General features: G+C 43.1%; 2 protein-coding genes across 8 annotated transcripts in view; one reads left to right on the plus strand and one right to left on the minus strand.

The window, feature by feature from the left end:
• Positions 1 to 16,817, plus strand: part of INVS (inversin) — a 119,975-nt gene extending 103,158 nt beyond the window's left edge. For 2 of the 4 annotated variants that reach the window (XM_081067096.1, XM_081067095.1), the window contains exons 14-17: positions 3,686 to 4,388; positions 12,150 to 12,379; positions 13,143 to 13,217; positions 15,044 to 16,817. In XM_081067096.1, coding sequence (XP_080923222.1) covers positions 3,686 to 4,388; positions 12,150 to 12,379; positions 13,143 to 13,217; positions 15,044 to 15,192 — 1,157 coding nt within the window. In that variant the 3' untranslated portion in view covers positions 15,193 to 16,817. The remainder of the gene's footprint in view (positions 1 to 3,685; positions 4,389 to 12,149; positions 12,380 to 13,142; positions 13,218 to 15,043) is intronic. The other 2 variants (XM_081067098.1, XM_081067097.1) reach the window with 2 other exon arrangements.
• TEX10 (testis expressed 10) overlaps positions 16,731 to 17,263 on the minus strand; it is a 42,958-nt gene continuing 42,425 nt past the window's right edge. For all 4 annotated transcript variants that reach the window (XM_081067102.1, XM_081067099.1, XM_081067101.1 and 1 more), the window contains one exon: positions 16,731 to 16,949. In XM_081067102.1, the coding sequence (XP_080923228.1) occupies positions 16,836 to 16,949 (114 nt within the window). In that variant the 3' untranslated portion in view covers positions 16,731 to 16,835. The remainder of the gene's footprint in view (positions 16,950 to 17,263) is intronic.

Below are 17,263 nucleotides of genomic sequence, written 5' to 3' on the forward strand. Positions count from 1 at the left end.
TAGGGCTTATTTTCCGGTTAGGTCTTATTTTCGGGGAAACACGGTAGGAAGATACTTCTAGGAATCAAGACTAGCCATTGACTGGAGCTTCTGTAGCATAGTATTCCCAGGAAACCCCAACATAAATTGGACAAAGGACACCCCAAGCTACTTCATGTTTGGCCACATAAATAAGGGTCACAGCTGCTTCAACTGATCAGTGCTCAAGCAGTGTAGACCTTGAGGGGTGGACATCCCACCAGGAACCCAGAGATGGAAATCATTGACCCCTTCTTTCTCTCCTTCATCCTATCTCATAGAAGTAGAGAATGTTAGGTCTTGAGGGTCATTAGAAAGCATGTATTACAGGCTCCTCAAAATAAGTCAGGAAACTGAGGCCATGAAAGAAGGGTTTGCCCAAGGTCCCTTAACAGGGATTTCTTTCTTCTCTCTCATAATAATTCCTCCCTTTTTGTTTATGTGTGATCCATGCAGAGCATAATGGCTAAGTGCACAAGCTTTGGAATCAAATAATCTAGGTTCACATTTAGACCCTACCACTTATAAGCTGTATAATCTTGAGCCAGTGCTTAACCTGTCCAAGCCTCCATTCTTTATTTGTAAAAGAGATAAGTTGTGAACATTAAATGAGATAACACATGTATTGATTTAAACACAGTGCCTAAAGCACTATAAATACAAGCTGTTATTATAATTAACGTCCTTATTATTTCAAAAGAGGGGAAGGAAGGAGCCATAGTATTTAGAAAATCACTGTGGCTGAGTGGAAGGTGGATGTGGGTGACCAAATAGGGCCTACACCCAGATACAGCAGAAGTAGGGTGATGGGTAAGGGGTGGACTTGCGAGGTAGAATTAAGATGACATGGTAGCAAGCAGATTGTTTGTGGGAGGTGGTGGGATGAAGTTGTCTTTGAAGCAGTGTGGTTTTCAGGAGAGTGTAGTGAAGGAGAAACTCAGTTTTAGGGGCCATCCGTGGTGTTCTCCTCACCATGTGGGCTAGCAGAGCGAATGTTTCTGACTGGTGGGAGTGTAAGTGGGCCCTCCATTTGGTACCATTGTAATGGCCAAGGCAGCAAATTACCACCTACATGCCAAGACGCCCTGGCCTTTTTTGCCTTGCTACAGTTGTATATATTCAAGTATCTACTTATGTCTTTACTTGAATGTCCCAAAGGCATCTCAACCTCAACCTCTCCAAGACAGAACTGATTATGATTTCATGTAAACCTGCTCCCGAAATTGGTTAATGACATACTCATCCATCTGTATGTTCAATCCAGGAGTAAAATCTAACCATTTTCTTTTCCTTTACCACGCATATTCAGTCAATCACCAGGTCTTGTCAGCTTTACTTCTTAAACATCTTTCAAATCCATTTTGTCTGTCTCATGCACCACTGTCACTCCCGCATAGTCTAAGGTACTACCTTTATCTCTAAGTTGAGCTATGACAGTGTTTCCGTGCTGGTCTTACTTATCTACTGACTCCCCTAATCCATTTACCTCTCTGTGTACATAATGGTGTCTTCAAAATGAAATGTCCTCATATCATCCCATACTCAGGGCCCTGGAATCAGCCTCGTCTCCAAGGAGCAGGGAATTTTATCGTAATTTTATTGGCTTTTTTCTGGGTTGTTCACTGATATCCTCTGTCAGTTTTTACATTGGTCTTAAATTTTCCCAAAATTTCTAAAAGCTCTTTATCTAATAAAAATAGCATATGTAGTGAATGTCTCTTTTTAGTTTGCCTTTTAATTGTTTTTTTTCTTTTGAGATTTTTCTCCTTGTGGTTTTATACTAAGAAAAGGTTTTCCCCACTTCAAGATCTGATAAACTCTTGTAATGTTGATGATCTTATTTTGTTCTATAGTGAAATTGGGATCTAATGATTTCTTTTTAGACAATAAGCAGTTGTTCTAGCCACAGACATGGAAAAATCCTGATCTGCGACCAGCTGTGGGCTTTGTGAATAATGGCTTCTGGACGAGTCCAGCATCCCCTCTGGGTTCCTATCCAGGAGCTCACTGCAACTCATCTCCTCACCACAAATTCCAAATGTTATCTTCATTACATATTTTTATATATGGGTATATTTTTAGCTTTCTGTTCCTTTCAACTGGTCTATTATATCATCTAATGATATAAATAATGTGATTTGGGGCACATTATTTATATCACTATTAGTCAACAGTATCTAGTAATATCTACCAATCTCCTCATTATTTTTCCTTTTAATAGAGTTTACTTTTCAGAGCAGTTTTAGGTTCACAGAAAAATTGAGCAGACAGTACAGAGAGTTCCCGTGAACTCCTGCCACCCCACTAACTTCCTACACCAGAGCAGCACGTTTCTGATTCGGTGAGCGGAGATGATGCCAAGCTGGGCTTCAGGCCCTGCGAGGGTCAATTTACTATCAATTCAGCCTTTCTCTTAAAGACAGCCTTCCGTGGGCCCGGCAGAAAGACTGCTTTGGGGCAGGTTCTGGTGCGCAAACCTCAAGGTATTGGTTCCCTTCAGGATGTGACCCCCAAATGCCTTTCTCATCTCTCTTGGTGTTCTGAATCTCCTGGATCTTGGCCTCATATTTTTGATGCCTTCAGACAGATGGTTTGTAATAATATTATGTTCAACTTTTCTACTGTCTGCAGTGGCAAGTATGTCTCAGTCCTGCCAGTACAGAAGCTTTAGTTCCTTCACTGCTTTTTATACTAAATTTTTACAGTAAATTTTTCACTTTAGATGTTCTATTTAGTTCTTTTTCCAATATATCCTTTTCTCAAATTTTAATTTTCTCGTGTGTGTTTAATTAGTGTGTGTGTGTGTGCGCACTGTGTCCCATTAGCTTTAGCTCTTGTTGATCGAAGCTTGCTATTGGATCTGTTCACTGTCGATCCTGGGAGATTGTGTCCTCATGTGTTTTATAATTTTGGACTGTGAAGTTATTTTCAGGAGGACCCCTCTGTGCAGCCTGAATTGAGGTCACCCCACATGAAAGCAATACTGTGTTTGCTTCTATGAGTCTTTTGCTTCTATGACATCGCCACCCTGAGACCAGGTTTTATATTAATTTTTCCAATAGGTTGAAAATAATACCAAATCCGTGGGAGACTTTACCCTATCCAGAACCAGGCTGAGACAAACTTCCTTTTCATCTCCCAGCGCCGGCAAGCAGATTTTTGTATCTGGACTATTATTTCCCTTGGGTATACCACCTCAAGAGTCCTGGCTGCATGCAGGATGTTGGTTTTAGTTAACTTCCTGCCAGCAAGACCTCGTCTCCTGTTCTTACCTGGATGTGAACACAACCAGATATTTAATAACACCAGCTGTTGCCCTCTCCACCGTCACTACATGCCTGGATCAGCTCACACACTTCTTACTGATTTTCCGTTTTCTTTGTTTTGGGCTCCCAGAATTTCTTTTATTTTCTTGAAGGCACTCTGGTGCTTTTAAAAGGATGCTTATACTGTCATCAGCATTTATAGGTACTTGTAGTGGGAAGACTTTCAAGTTATCTAACCTACCACTGCTAGAAGTTAAAGTATTTTTTTCTAATCATAATCACCACTATCAGGTGATGCTATAGGATGGGTATGAATATTTTATGTAAACAGATGAGCAGACTTGCCCTACTATGCAAGTTTTGGACACTAAATTCTTTCCTCTTTCCCTTGTTTCCCCAAGAAACATCCAGAGAACATTCTAAAGGCCGATCTTCCTGTGTCCACTTCAGCCCCAGTGAAGGCAACGATGGAAACAGGTGTCGAGGAGTCTCTGTTGAAAAGTCCAGAGGTGAGACAGTTGGCGAGCAGCGGTGTGACAAGGGGAAGCAGCCCTCCTGTAGCAGGGTGGCTGGGCCTGGTGAGAAAGGCGAGGACCCCAGGTGGGCAGCTACAAGCCTTCCACAGCAGGATGGCCACCGGAAGCCCAGCAGGCGGCATGACACAGCACCCAAGGCCAAGTGCACCTCCCAGAAAAGGCGCATTCAAGAGCTCAGAGGAGGAAGGTGCTCCCCAGCTGGTTCTAGCCGACCTGGCAGTGCCAGGGGGGAGGTGGTCCATGCTCGGCAGAATCCTCTCCACCATCAGCCACCGAGAAATAAAGCAACAGAGGACAAGCTCGAAGGAGAGATGTACTCAGATTTGCCACAGAGCACAGAGGTGTTGAGGTCAGGAGCCAGGAAGCTGGGGACCTCTACCCTGTCTGAGGACGCTTGGACGTCTAAGGAGACTCATCCAGCTCCTGGGTCCCTCTCTGTGCAGAGCGTGAATATCGACCTTCTCCCTGTAGAGCTGCGGCTGCAGATAATCCAGAGAGAAAGAAGCAGGAAAGAGCTATTTCGCAGAAAGAACAAGGCAGCGGCAGTCATCCAGCGGGCCTGGAGAGGGTAAGGAGTGGCAGCGCCTTTGGTGCTGTGGTTGTCCCGCTACCTCCGACATGACACCCGGAGCACCACCATGTTTTCTAGTGAATTCCATGTGCTGGCATGACAAGGCCAATGTAATTGAGGCTACCGATGAAATTCACACGTATAGATTCTAGTACTTTATCCTGGATAAACTATTTTGGAAGGTGTTTTATGCCAAGAAAGATAGGAAAGCTCCCAGGATAGCCTGGTGTAAAGACAAAAGCCCTTGGTGTGTAGTCTGGAAGCCTGAGTTTAGCTGATGCTCTAACAGGTTGTCTGACCTTGGGCAAATCACTTGGCTTCCCTAACCCTCGGTTTCCTCATGTGGAAAATGGGATTTAACAATCGCTGCACCGGTCCTGTTCATATGGCAGGTTGTAGAATGAGGTAATGTGCGCTTCATAAATTCTAAAGCCCTACACATGTATTTTATATTTCTTCTTTTTATGCCTTTACTACCCAGGAATTAGTCATAACCCCAAATATCTAAACCAGGGCACATACAGTGGATTGAGTGACTGAAATCTATTACAGAATCCTGTGTAAGCATCTACCAAGGCCCCTGAGAATGTGGGGTAGGTGCTGGGAGTAGGGGTGGAGGCTTCCTAGAATACAAAGATAACTCCAGGGAGGAATTACGGGGGGCTAGGGGAGTCCTTTGCTGCAAGTTTTCACATATCTCATAATCTCCTTCACACTGCAGGCCCCACTAGGGCCTAAATCCAGATTAGGCCTTACAGTGACAACCAGTGCCCAGGCCAGGGCTGGACATTGCCAACAGGTGGGGGTCACGTGGTCTCCATCTCGAGAGGAAGGGTGATGGGGGAACAAAGCAAGCAAGACACTTGCAGGAGTATAGGCCAGGAGTGCTGCATGTCAACGCCCCTGTCAGAAGATGAAAGGGCCAGACAGCACCTAACATTGGCAGACGAAGAGAGTGCGAGAGAGCGATTCTTGTGAGACCCAAGGAGAGGTGTCAGGGCCTGCTGTGCCCAAGAGTGTGTCACCCAGGGCCAGGCCATCTGCTGTGTGCTTGCACAGCCTTTGCTACAGTGTGTCCTTAAGTCTGTTCCAGCTTTTGGCCGTTTACAGTCATCTCACACCTTTGCTCTCCCACGCACACCAGGAAGCCATCGTGATAAAGATTAGTTCCCCATTTTCAGACGAGCAAACGGTCTCAGAGTGGAAACAGGACTTGCCCTCATGGTGCATATCCAGCACTTGAAGCTGTGTCTGAATCAAGTCCAAGTCCTTTCCTGTACATTCTCAGTAACGGTAGTGTTTGCTGTGGTCAAGATGGTGGAGGCAGAGCAGGCCTCATGCTCATCAGCCGAGAGCAGGCTGGAGGAGAAGGGCTGCGTGGAAGGGCTCACAGTCGTCATAGCAATGTTGTTACGCGGGCTGTTATTACTAGTAGTTGACATTTATTGGGCACTTGTGCCAGATGCAGTTCTAAGTAGTTTTACATGTAGTATTAACTAATTTAATCTTCACAATAACCTTGTGAGTAGATACTCTTCTTATCCCCATTCTTCAGATGAGGAAACACGCCAAGGTCATGGAGCTACCATGTTTCCCCGAAAGTAAGACCAGGCCTTATATTAAGGTTTGCTCCAAAAGACGCATTAGGGCTTATGTTCAGGGGATGTCATCCTGAAAAATCATGCTAGGGCTTATTTTCCTGTTCGGGCTTACTTTCAGGGAAACACAGTCGGAAGTACCAGCATTGGCTTTGAACTGAGACAGTCTGCCTCAGAAGCCACAGATGGGAATGGGACTTGCTCCCCCTCCTCGGGGAATTCTGCCAGGACGTGCACTGGCTACTATCCCAGAGGAACTTTTTGTTAAGTATTTCAGCTGAAACCTGGGATCTAAACAAGCGAGTGAGTTTTACCACGTCAGGCCCCGCAGCTGTGCTCTCACTGAAATGCCTTCCCATCAGGCTGTTCTCTGACTCCTTTGAAGAGTCAGAAGCTGACAGGTCCTGTCAATAAGTGCCCATAGCAGCAAATGAGCTTTCAGTCATTGCCCCAAGAACAGCGGGCTCATAGTCTGCCCACCTGGGGAGGCAATTACATAGGCCCCCTCTAGCTGCACCCTTGTGCAATCCTGAGACCTGTGACATCCACTCCCAGAGGGCTTCCCAGAAGTTGCACATTGTGGGAAGTTGCACGTCTGGTGACAGTAAATACACTTGTAGTGATTCTCTTGTAGTCTTATTATACATCTTCCATTCTGGAGTACAGGACCGCAGAGAGCTGTGCTGGGCCAGTGTGTGGTGTCTGACACCAAACCTAAGGAGCTCTGAGGAGTGGCGAACGGGGCCTGGCACAGAAGTGCCCCATCAGTGCAGGCTGTCATTATAGGAGACATGTCGCCGAGGGAGAAAGGCAGACTGGGAAGCGCAGGGATCGGGTGAGCAGATTGAACCTTGGGCCCGGAAAAAAATGAAACTTAGCCTTAAAGTGTGAGTTTTATTACAGTCAAGACTTGACTACTTTAAAGATTGAAACCAGATACTGAACAAGCTAAACTGGGCCTGAAAGTTGCTGTGGCTAAGAGCAGTTGCTGTGTAAAAACACTTCCATTTTACCTCCGCACATGTAAGCCACCTTCCTGCCCACTCTTCTCCGGCATGTTTTGAGGGGAATAAACAAGGATAGGCCGGACCATAGAGCCCTGAGCCCAGGGCTGAAAGGCCAATCGGGCGTGTTAGTTTCTCAATGGGGGAAGAATAGAGGCTGTTACTCTGACCTGCAGGCCTCCATAGATTAGGTGGAAGTTGTGCCCACTTAAAGCCAGAGTTGTCACCGTTTCCGCCAACACCTGTGCTCCCCAGGGAGTTCTCTGCCTGGAGAGCAGAAGGTGTGGAAGACACATGGCATCTCAAACAGAAGAAGCTGAACTGTAGAGTACCACCCCATAACTCTAGCTTTTCTCTACCGTCGGTTTTTGGAAGTGTGGCACATCTAACTGCATCTCATACGTTTTGGTATGTTATGCTTCCAGTTTTGTTTGTCTCAAGATACTTATTTCCCCTTTAATTTCTTCTTTGATCCACTGGTTGTTCAGGAGTGTTGCTTAATTTCCATGTATTCATGAGCTTTCCAGAAAACCAGTTTCATACCATTATTGTCAGAGAAGATACTTGATAAGATTTCAGTCTTCTTGAATTTGCCAAGACATATTTTGTGGCCTAACATATGGTCTGTCCTCAAAAATGTTCTGTGTGCTTGAGAAGAATGTCTACTTGCTATGGTTGGATAGAATATTCTGTATGCCTGTTAAGGTCCATTTTTTCTAATCTACTGTTTCCTTATTGATTCTGTCTGGATGATCTATTGTTCAGTGTAGGGTATTAAACTCCCAAGCTATTTTTGTATTGCTGTTTATTCCTTTTGTTTTTGCTTTATATATTTAGGTGCTCTTACGTGTATAAATATTTACAATTGTTGTATCTTGATGGAGTGACCCTTTTATCATTATATAATGACTGTCTCTCTTTACTATTTGTGAAGCCTGTTTTATCCAAGTATAGCTACCCCTGACTTTTCTTGGGGGAGTTACCATTGCTTAAAATATCTTTTTCCATCCCTTCACTCTCAATCTATGTGTGTTTTCAAGGTTAAAGCGAGTCTCTTGTAGGCAGCATGTTGTTGCTATTGTTTTTTTAAATCCATGCAGCCATTTTATCTTTTGATTGAGGAATTTAATCCATTTACATTTAAATATTGATGGGTAAGGACTTACTATTTCCATTTTGTTGTTTTTTGGGTGCTTTGTACTTTTCTGGGTGCATTGTTCCTTGCGTCTTATCCTTTTTTGCTTTGATTTTGGGTATCAATATGCTTTGACTTCTTTATTATGTTCTTTTGTGTAATTAGTACAAGATTTTCCCTTGTCACCATGGGGTTTACGTAAAATATCTTAAAATTGTAATACCCTATTTTAAACTGATAACAGTTTAACTTTGATGCATTCCTAAACTTTACACTTTTACATCTCCCTGCCCACACACTTTAGGTTATTGATGTTACAATTTATATATATATAAATTGTGTGTATATATATATATATATATATATATATATATATTATATCCAATAACAGATTTGTAGTATGGTTATTTTTCCTACATTTGTTTTTCTCTTTTCACTTAGAATTTTTATTTCTTTTTAAAAGTTTTCTTAGACATTCTTTTTTTCTTTTAACTTTTTAAAAATTTATTTTAAACGTGTTTTTCCAGGACCCTTCAGCTCCAAGTCAAGTAGTTGTTTCACTCTAGTTGTGGAGGGCGCAGCTCACAGTGGCCCATGTCAGGATCAGACCAGCAACCTTGTTGTTAGGAGCACCGAACTGTAACCAACTGAGCTAACCAGCCACCCGTAGACATTAATTTTTAAAATCATATCGCACTTGTTCTTTTAAAAAGATAAGCAAAACATATTAACTTACCTATAAAACTTCTTCACACTCATATAATTACTATAATAAACCACTTTCTGATTCAGTCATTAGCATCACTGTTCTCTAATCGAGACATTTATTTAACTTTTAGAGTAGAGCTGTGATTACATACCACCATTACCATATTACAGAATCTAACTTTGTTTACTACGAGTGAATTTTACATTACCTTATGTTTTCATGAGGTCACGTAGTATCCTTTTACTTTCACTCAAAGAACTCCCTATAGCATTTCTTGTAAGACAGGTCTGGTGGTGGTGAATTCCTGAGCTATTTGTTTGGGTAAGTCTTTGTTGCTCCTTAATTTCTGAAGGACAGCATTGCTAGATATAGAATTTTTGTTTGACGGGTTTTAATTTATTTCAATATTTTGAACATACCATCTCATACTGGTTTCTAAAGTTTCTGTTGAGAAATCTGCCAATGTTCTTATGGGAGTTCCCTTGTATGTAACTTTTTTTCTTGTTGATTTCAAAATTCTTTGTCTTTAACTTTTGACAGTTTAATTATAATGTTTCAGCGTAGCTCTGTTCAGGTTCATGAGGTGCTTTATGCCTCATGAATCTGGATGTGGATCTGGGATCTCTTCCCAGATTCTAGAAGTTTGCAGCCATTATTGCTTAAAAAATACTTTTTCTTCTCCTTGTGGAATTCCCCTAATGTAGATATTGGTTGGTTGGTTGTTTTTTAATTGTGTTCCATAAGTTCTGAAGGCTTTTCTTTTTGTTTTACTTTTTCATTTTTTTGTTTTGTTTTGTTTCAATTTGATTTTGTTTATTCCTCTAACTGGATAATTTCAAATGTCCTGTCTTCCAGGTTACTGATTGTTTCTTCTGCATGGTCAAGTCTGCTTTTGAATTCTTTAATTTCAATTCAGTTCTCTAGTGAATTCTTCAGTTCATGGTATTTTTTCAGCTCTAGGATTTGTTTGGGGCTTTTTTGATAGTTTCTTATTTCTTTGTTGAACTTCTCATTTTGTTCACGCATTGTTTTCATAATTTCATTTAGTTGTCTGTTCTTGTAGTTCACTAAACTTCTTTACGAGGATTATTCTGAATTCTTTGCGTAGAACACTTCATAGATACCCATTTCTTTAAGGTCAGTTATCAGAGCTAGTTTAGCTTCCTTTGGTGTTGCCATGTTCACCTGATTTTCCATGAGCCACGCTTCCTGAAGTTGGTATGTGTGCACTGGGGTAAGCAGCCTCCTCTTCCGGATTGCCTTTGGCAGACAGTTCTTCACCAGGCACCTCAGTCCAGGTTTCTGGACACGTCAGCTGGTAACGATCTCGGACCGGTGAGGCTTGCTCTTTTCTGGACAAGGCCACTCACTGCCCAAGCTCTGAGGTCAAGAGTCATGTGAGGGTGAAGAGGTGCGGAGGTGCCACTAGCTAAGAACAGTTGGATAGGACAGCTGACCCTGCCCAAGGCTGTAGGATGGGCTCTATAGTTGTCTGGGTTCTCTGATCCGGTTTTTAGACAGTTGGGACTGGGTACTATACTTTGCAATAGGCAGGACTACAAATTAGCTTTCCTGCCCTGGCAGGGCAGCAGGACAGACCCCTGGACCTGCACAGCTCAACATTTGGGTACTTGAATGAGGCAAGACTGCACACTGAATTCCATGGTCAGACACAGCCACTGGTTTTGCTCTGCAAATGAGGAAAGCCACGGGCTGTGCTTTCTGGTCAAGTGCCACTATAAGGATTGCTGGATGAGCTGTGTAGCTTCTGGTGTGCTTTAGTTAGCTTCATCGGAATAGGCTGAAGGCTGTACTCAGAAACGCCCAGGGCTATGAATTACTTGCCCTGCCCAAGCAGATTGGGAGAACCAGTCTCCAAGGGTGGCAAATTTCTTTGTGATCTTGATTCAAGTCATCCTGCTCCCCAAGTTCCCTGGCCGAGTGGTGCTGGCTTTGCTCTGCAGATAATCCACTCTGCCTGCCATACTCTCCTGGAGTGTTGCTGGAATATACAGCTTCCAGGCGGTCTGGTCAGCCTCTCTGGTCAGGTGAGGGCCAGGAGCTATATTCAGCGGTGTCAAGCTGTAACTCAGCTCCTCCCCTGGGGAGGTCAGACTACCCTCCAGGGCCAGCAAGGTTCTTAAGGAGCTGAATCAGGCAGACCTGCATGCTCCTGAGTTCCCTGGTCAGACTGCAGCACCGTCTTGGCTGTGAAGATGAGCAAAGCCACTGGCTGGGACTACTACTTGGATTCTGCAGGTAGGAATTCAGCCTGCAAAGGTCCGCATGCTGGTTGTTCCAAGTCCCTCCCCTCTTCTGCATTACAATCCGATTCCCAGTTGTTAAGCACCACAGATTCCCCCCACTAATCCCCAGGGTCAAGACTGGAGTGGGGGCTCCCAAAAAGCAACCCACACAACGCTAGGGGAGCTGGATGTCCTCTCTGGGTTCTTTTCCAAGTGGAGGAACTGTAGGCTCAGGTAGACCTCTCAGTGGTGCTGTGCTCATGTAGCAGCTCCTCTTTCCCTTCTAATGTGGTCTGTCCTGGTCTCTGTGATGCAGGGGGTTGGTTCAGCTTCATCCCCGTAGTTAGCATTTTCTCAGTGGTATCTTGTCCAGTTGTTAGTTGTTCTTGTAAGAGAATGAAATCAGGAATGACCTGTCACTGTCTTGATGACATGACCCCTACTCAGCCTTTGTCAGATTCAGTCTGCGTCACAGATTTCTTTTCCAGCTTAATCAGAGGGTAAGTGCCTGTTACACAACAGGCTGTGAACAATTGCTGGTTCCTTCCAGTGTAGCCCAACCTTCCATCCTTCACCAAATATACAATGCTTTATACACATCTCATTACTGACTTTCCTGCACAAATGCCCACACCTCTGCTTATGCCATTTCTGCCTAGAATGCCTTCTGACTGGTAAGCTCTTAACCAAATATCAGCCCTTGTGAAGCCCTGCACAAATATCAGCCTTGTGAAGCCGTACCACACTACCACAAATTATCAGCCCATCCATCTCATGCCATGTAGCTAACTTGTTCACATACTACTTCTCATACTCCATTTACTTGTTTACACATTGGCCTGTCCCAGTTGGGACAAGGACTTAGCTGATTCTTAGTTCAGGAAGTGTTTGATGGAAAGAGAATTCAACATTCAACATATTGCCACTGAAATTAGGAATTGGGAGCTTAAATGACTCTCCCAAGAGTTCAACAAATACTATTCCTATAGCTTCTAGGAACCTTAAGGAAATGTGATTTTCTCAATACTGTGATCATAAAGCCTCTCCCCTCCTTTGACCCCACCAGCTACCAGCTCAGGAAGCACCTGTCCTACCTTCTGCACATGAAGCAGCTTGGAGCCAGAGACATGGACAGATGGAACCGAGAGTGCATGGCATTGCTCCTCCAGGTTTGGAGGAAGGAACTGGAAATAACCCCCCCGAAGACCATCACCGTAAACAGGACTGCCAAGAATCCTTCCAAGAGCAGCTCAGGCACAAAGCCCACCAGGCACTCAGTGCTCAAGCAAATCTACGGTAAGTGTCCTTCTGGGCACGTGTAGTTTACAAGCACCCTCAGAGTGTCACGTCAGAATCTGAAATGGGATTTAATGACATTGAGCAAACCCCATTCAGGTCAGGTAGGAACTTTATTATACTTCAAGGCACCCAGAGAATTCTCAGCACATTTAGTGCCTCCCTTCCAGCAATTCTGGGTCAGAGTTGGTTTGAGGAGGAACCCTGGCATCTCAACCGAGAGAGCCTTCTAGCCATGAGATTCTCTGCTGGGCCTCATAACTGAGAGCCTTACCACTGGAACCTCTTCAGGCCGCTACTCGGGTCTTCCTCTGACGTTACCAATTTGGAGAACTCCAGGCACAGGGAGACCATGCCTGCCACACTTTGACCTTCCCTATGCTAAGAGAGTACAAGGTTACCTATCTGGGATGCCCCAAACCCCAGTACTACAGTAAGTACTTGCTTAGCAGATGAACTGCTGCAAATTAAAACATTTTCAACTCTGGAAAAGAGCCCATCCAAATAAACTCAGCCGAGAACAAGCCTGGCTAGTTCCCCAACAGAAAAAAAGTTGAGCCAAGGCACTTTTAGAAACAAATCTGTGGCCCAGGCAGCAAAATCTCAGGACTTAACCGTGGGTCTACATGGTATTTCCACACCATACCTAATTTATCTTGGCTGACACTTGCAAGCTCAAGCCTTCACCTCAAGGAACTTAGAACCTGGTCAGGCCACAGCTGTCATTGGTGAGAGATAGGTGATCATTGTTGGTTGGTTTCAGGTTGTTCTCAAGAAGGGAAAGTACATCATCCCGCAAGATCTTCAAAAGCCCATTCTGCGCTGCGTCTCAACTCAGGTAAGGCAGCCACTGCACTTGCAAAACAGATTGGGGAGACAGTGTGGGGAGGAAGGCTCCCTTTTTGTTTCATCTTCAAAGAAAGAAGACATTAGAACAGAGATTGAAGGGTTTCCAATGGTCATTTGATTTCAGGTATGCATGTTTTTCATCCCCCCCTTTCATGGAATTATTACTACAGTCAACATCTGTCTCCAGAAGGCAAGTTACTTTTATAACCCGAAGCTATTATTGTTAACATTACCACCAGCAGAAACAGTAACTGGTAGCTATGATCACCTTTACTTACTAGTTCACATAAAGGGAGGGGAAATGAAAATACTGTTCTTCTTCAAAGACCGTAAGAGTTCTGGATCCATTTTGGTTTCACAGTTAAGATCTTCCACCTCCTTCCTAAGGACGGGAAGAGGCTCTTAACCACAAATTCTGGCTTTTGCTTTTTAGGACCCCATAAGGAAGACATTAATATTTAATAGCATATGCAGCTCAGGCTCAACTGCAAACTTTCACTCATACAGGAGCAGCTCAGGGAACTTTCTTTTCAATTACAAAACAAGAGTGTTTTACTCAGGGCCCCTTCATTCACACCAGCATTAAATTTGGGTGATAAGTTCAGTGCTGTCAGCAGTTAATGCCAGGTCCAGCTTCTCACGGGTGACTATGGCAACACACTCCCCCCAGCCTCCCCGAGCTCGTCATCCTGCAGGACAGATGCAGCTGGGAAGGTGAACAATGACTGTCAGCATGAACTTTAACATTCATTTACTTTTTGACGGAGGGGGAGATCTGGAGCTAGGGGGACAGTAATTACTGCCAAACCTTTAATAAGAGTTGGGCAACTCATGTAATATAGGCAGGCTGATTGGGGAATGGTTGGTGGGGTAATTGGAAACTTTGAAAGGAGTCAAGGCCCATGGTTCTAGAATGTAAAAAAACTCGTTATACTTGAGTGAACTGAAGTTTCAAAAACAGAACTGTCAGATATAATTACCAGAGAAGTAGCATTTAGGCAATCAAATATTATAAATTAATCAGCATTTTTTTGGTCAAGAAAATCCAGTACTATCAGAAATCTTTAAAAATGGTATTTAGCAACATAAAAGGTTTTTAAAGGACTCGCAGTTAAAGCAAAGAATAAACAAATTCAAAGAAATGCGTAACGGTTTCTTAGGATTTCGTATGAACAAACAGCTTGTTTGTGCTACACATATAATTCTGACTGGCTTGAAAATAGACAAGGACTGAAGAGAATCTTTTCCTAAATCTACATTTAGGGCAACACAAGGTTTTATTAGGCCCACTCATCCCCATTCACCACTAACCAGTGAATAAGATAGATGGTCAGACCTAACTAGTTTAGCTGAAGGCTGTGTATTTTATGCAGAAAACATGTCTGTAATTTCCATGAAATAGACATGACTTGAACATATACAGAAATTTCTGCAATGTGAAATCAGATGCCAAATTCAACCAAAAAGAAATCATTAATTTTGGTCTTGTTCAAACCTTGGCTAGAAATGTTAACTCATTTTTTGCTTAGAGAATTCCATGGGGCCTAAAGATCTTGATTTTCCTCACTCTTCTCTTTAGCTTTAGGAAGTTGTTTGGCACATTGCAGGTACTCAAATATTTGATGAGTGAAGATTGTTGTTCCCAATTTGTCAGATGTAAGGCTGATAAATCATTGTCTCTACAATAAACTGTCACTTTACTGAGCACCATGGATAGTCCAAAACTAAACCCTTATTTCCTTAACACCAATGAACTCTTCCTTTCAGCAGTAAAATTAATAACCTGAACATCTATCTGGTATTTGTTTTTAACAGTGAGCAACTTACAGTGTATACATCTCCTTGACTGTGGAAGATCAAAGAATTTTTCTTACAACCTGCAATCAGCTACTCAATCAAAAAGCAAAACAAAGCCTCGAGTGCCTGGAGAGGAAGACCGAGTCCGGGGCAGCTCCAAGAGCTAGTGCGGAGTTCTCCTCTGCTGCTTCTCTTTCACATCTCGGGGAAACTTTAATAGCCATGCCTGAAGCCTTATTAGCCTGGAAATGTGGTAACAACTGAAAGGTCAGAGTTATTTGCTTTCTGCTCTCCCATAACACTGTTCTGTAAGTTCTCTTCACCCACGCTGAAGGTCCAGGGTAGACTATGCCGTGGTAACTGCCTCGCTGTCTGCCTTCACCTCAGTCAGCATGGGTAGAAAGGAGAATTTATAATTAAGTCTAAGTCTAACTAAGAATGTGAGTACTACAGGGGCTACTGGCTCGGGATTTCTGCCAGGCAGCTGGCACAGGCCTCGTTTTTTGGCTCCAGTGAAAAACCTAAATGAGATGGGAGGAATCTATCCTACAGCAGCCACCTTCATTTTACCATTTTTCTGGAATCTAACATAACAACTTCATTACAGACACCACATCCTGTTATGCCAACATTATCAGTTTTAAGCCAGAATCACGATCCAGTGTTTGCTTTGAGGGATTTCTGTAAGACCCTCACAGGTGCTCTGTTCACCTCGGTCGATCCCTTACACGTCACAGTTCATGTCGGCCTCTGAAGGCCACAGGCTGCTGCCACGTCTTTGTGAACGGCATTACTAGTATCACAGCACCAAGGAATCAGCCATTTACGCACAAGGTACCAATTCAGGACTTAACATTCCACTTGTTTTCTGCCTGACCCGCAGAGGTGAGCAGTCTTATCAAAACGCAATTTCTACTGACAGGGCAAACTGTTTACACGTTCTAGCTCTATAAGAACATGAAATCTAGTGACTGGGGACTTTTTCACATTTTTAAGGACAAAGCTAATGTAAGACTATAGACAAGAGAACTAAACAGTGACATAGTAGGCTCACAAAGATTTCTAAGACTACTTCCATTTTCTTAAGATTACTGCCCTTGTCCTGACAGTAAGAGATAGGAAGCAATAAAATGTTAACAAAATTACCTTTGCTTTTTACTTTGCTAATTAAATTATTACACGGTTATGAAAATAATGAATATGTCATAGAAATAATTATGTATAGCTAATAATTTTTTAAGAACTATAATGGGTAATTAATTAGAAAATCACTTTGACAGTAGTTACGCCTCCCAGACAACCACCATTTAGGTACAGGAAAATCCAGAACAACGGTAGCACTGTCTTGAAATCTTGCTCCTGCATAGAGGGCTCCAAAACATCCGTAAATAACAGAACTCTACAGTGAGGAGCTCAGTGTCATGATGGATAAGGACAACCAGTCCCAAACCAAACAAAAAACTGGTTTCTGTTGCTGTCTGAGTAAACTGGGGCTGAGAACACAAAGAACGAGATTTGCCTAGATGGGATCACAAAAATTTAGCTAATTTCTTAGTAAATAATAGATACCATATGATCACTCTGTATTATATAAATTTTCAGTTCCCATAAAATGTAAAATGCACTACCCCATAGCACGTGCGAGTCCAGGAAGCCAGCCTGCATTATTTTCCTACCTTTGTGCAAAAGAAGGTCCATAAACAACTTCTTTAAAAGTTCAGCTTTAATGACAAACATTGATTACATCAGTCTCTCTTCAAAATTAGATGCGAATAAACAATTTCAAACAGGCAGTGCCATGGAACCTCTTTTAATACACTGTATTCAATGTGCTGGGCCCCTGAGGATGCCCAGTGATATACACGCTGAAGCAATAATGTAAGTCTGTGAGCCACTGCTCCTGCACACCTCCACTCTTCAATGTCTGCAGAGAAAAGCAAGAGTAATTTGAGAATTCTACCAAAATTGCTATGCTCCCTGAAGTGTTTTTCACATCCAAACAAGATCAGAGCCATTGCAACAGCACCTCATCTATAAATCACCACAGGAAAAGGGGACCTACTAATTGGGCATCCTCACAGGCAGTGAAAATTCCTCAAGTCCAAGTGCTACTACTTGTTTGGTTTGTTCCCTCCCGCTCAGGCTAGGGACTAAAGAAATTTCATCATCACCATCCCTACACTTCAGACATCCTCCCCTCAGGATTCTCGAGTCTCTAGATGTTTGTACTAATATCAC

Source organism: Rhinolophus hipposideros (assembly GCF_964194185.1).
Source record: "Rhinolophus hipposideros genome assembly, chromosome: 11".
Taxonomy (NCBI): Eukaryota; Metazoa; Chordata; class Mammalia; order Chiroptera; family Rhinolophidae; genus Rhinolophus; species Rhinolophus hipposideros.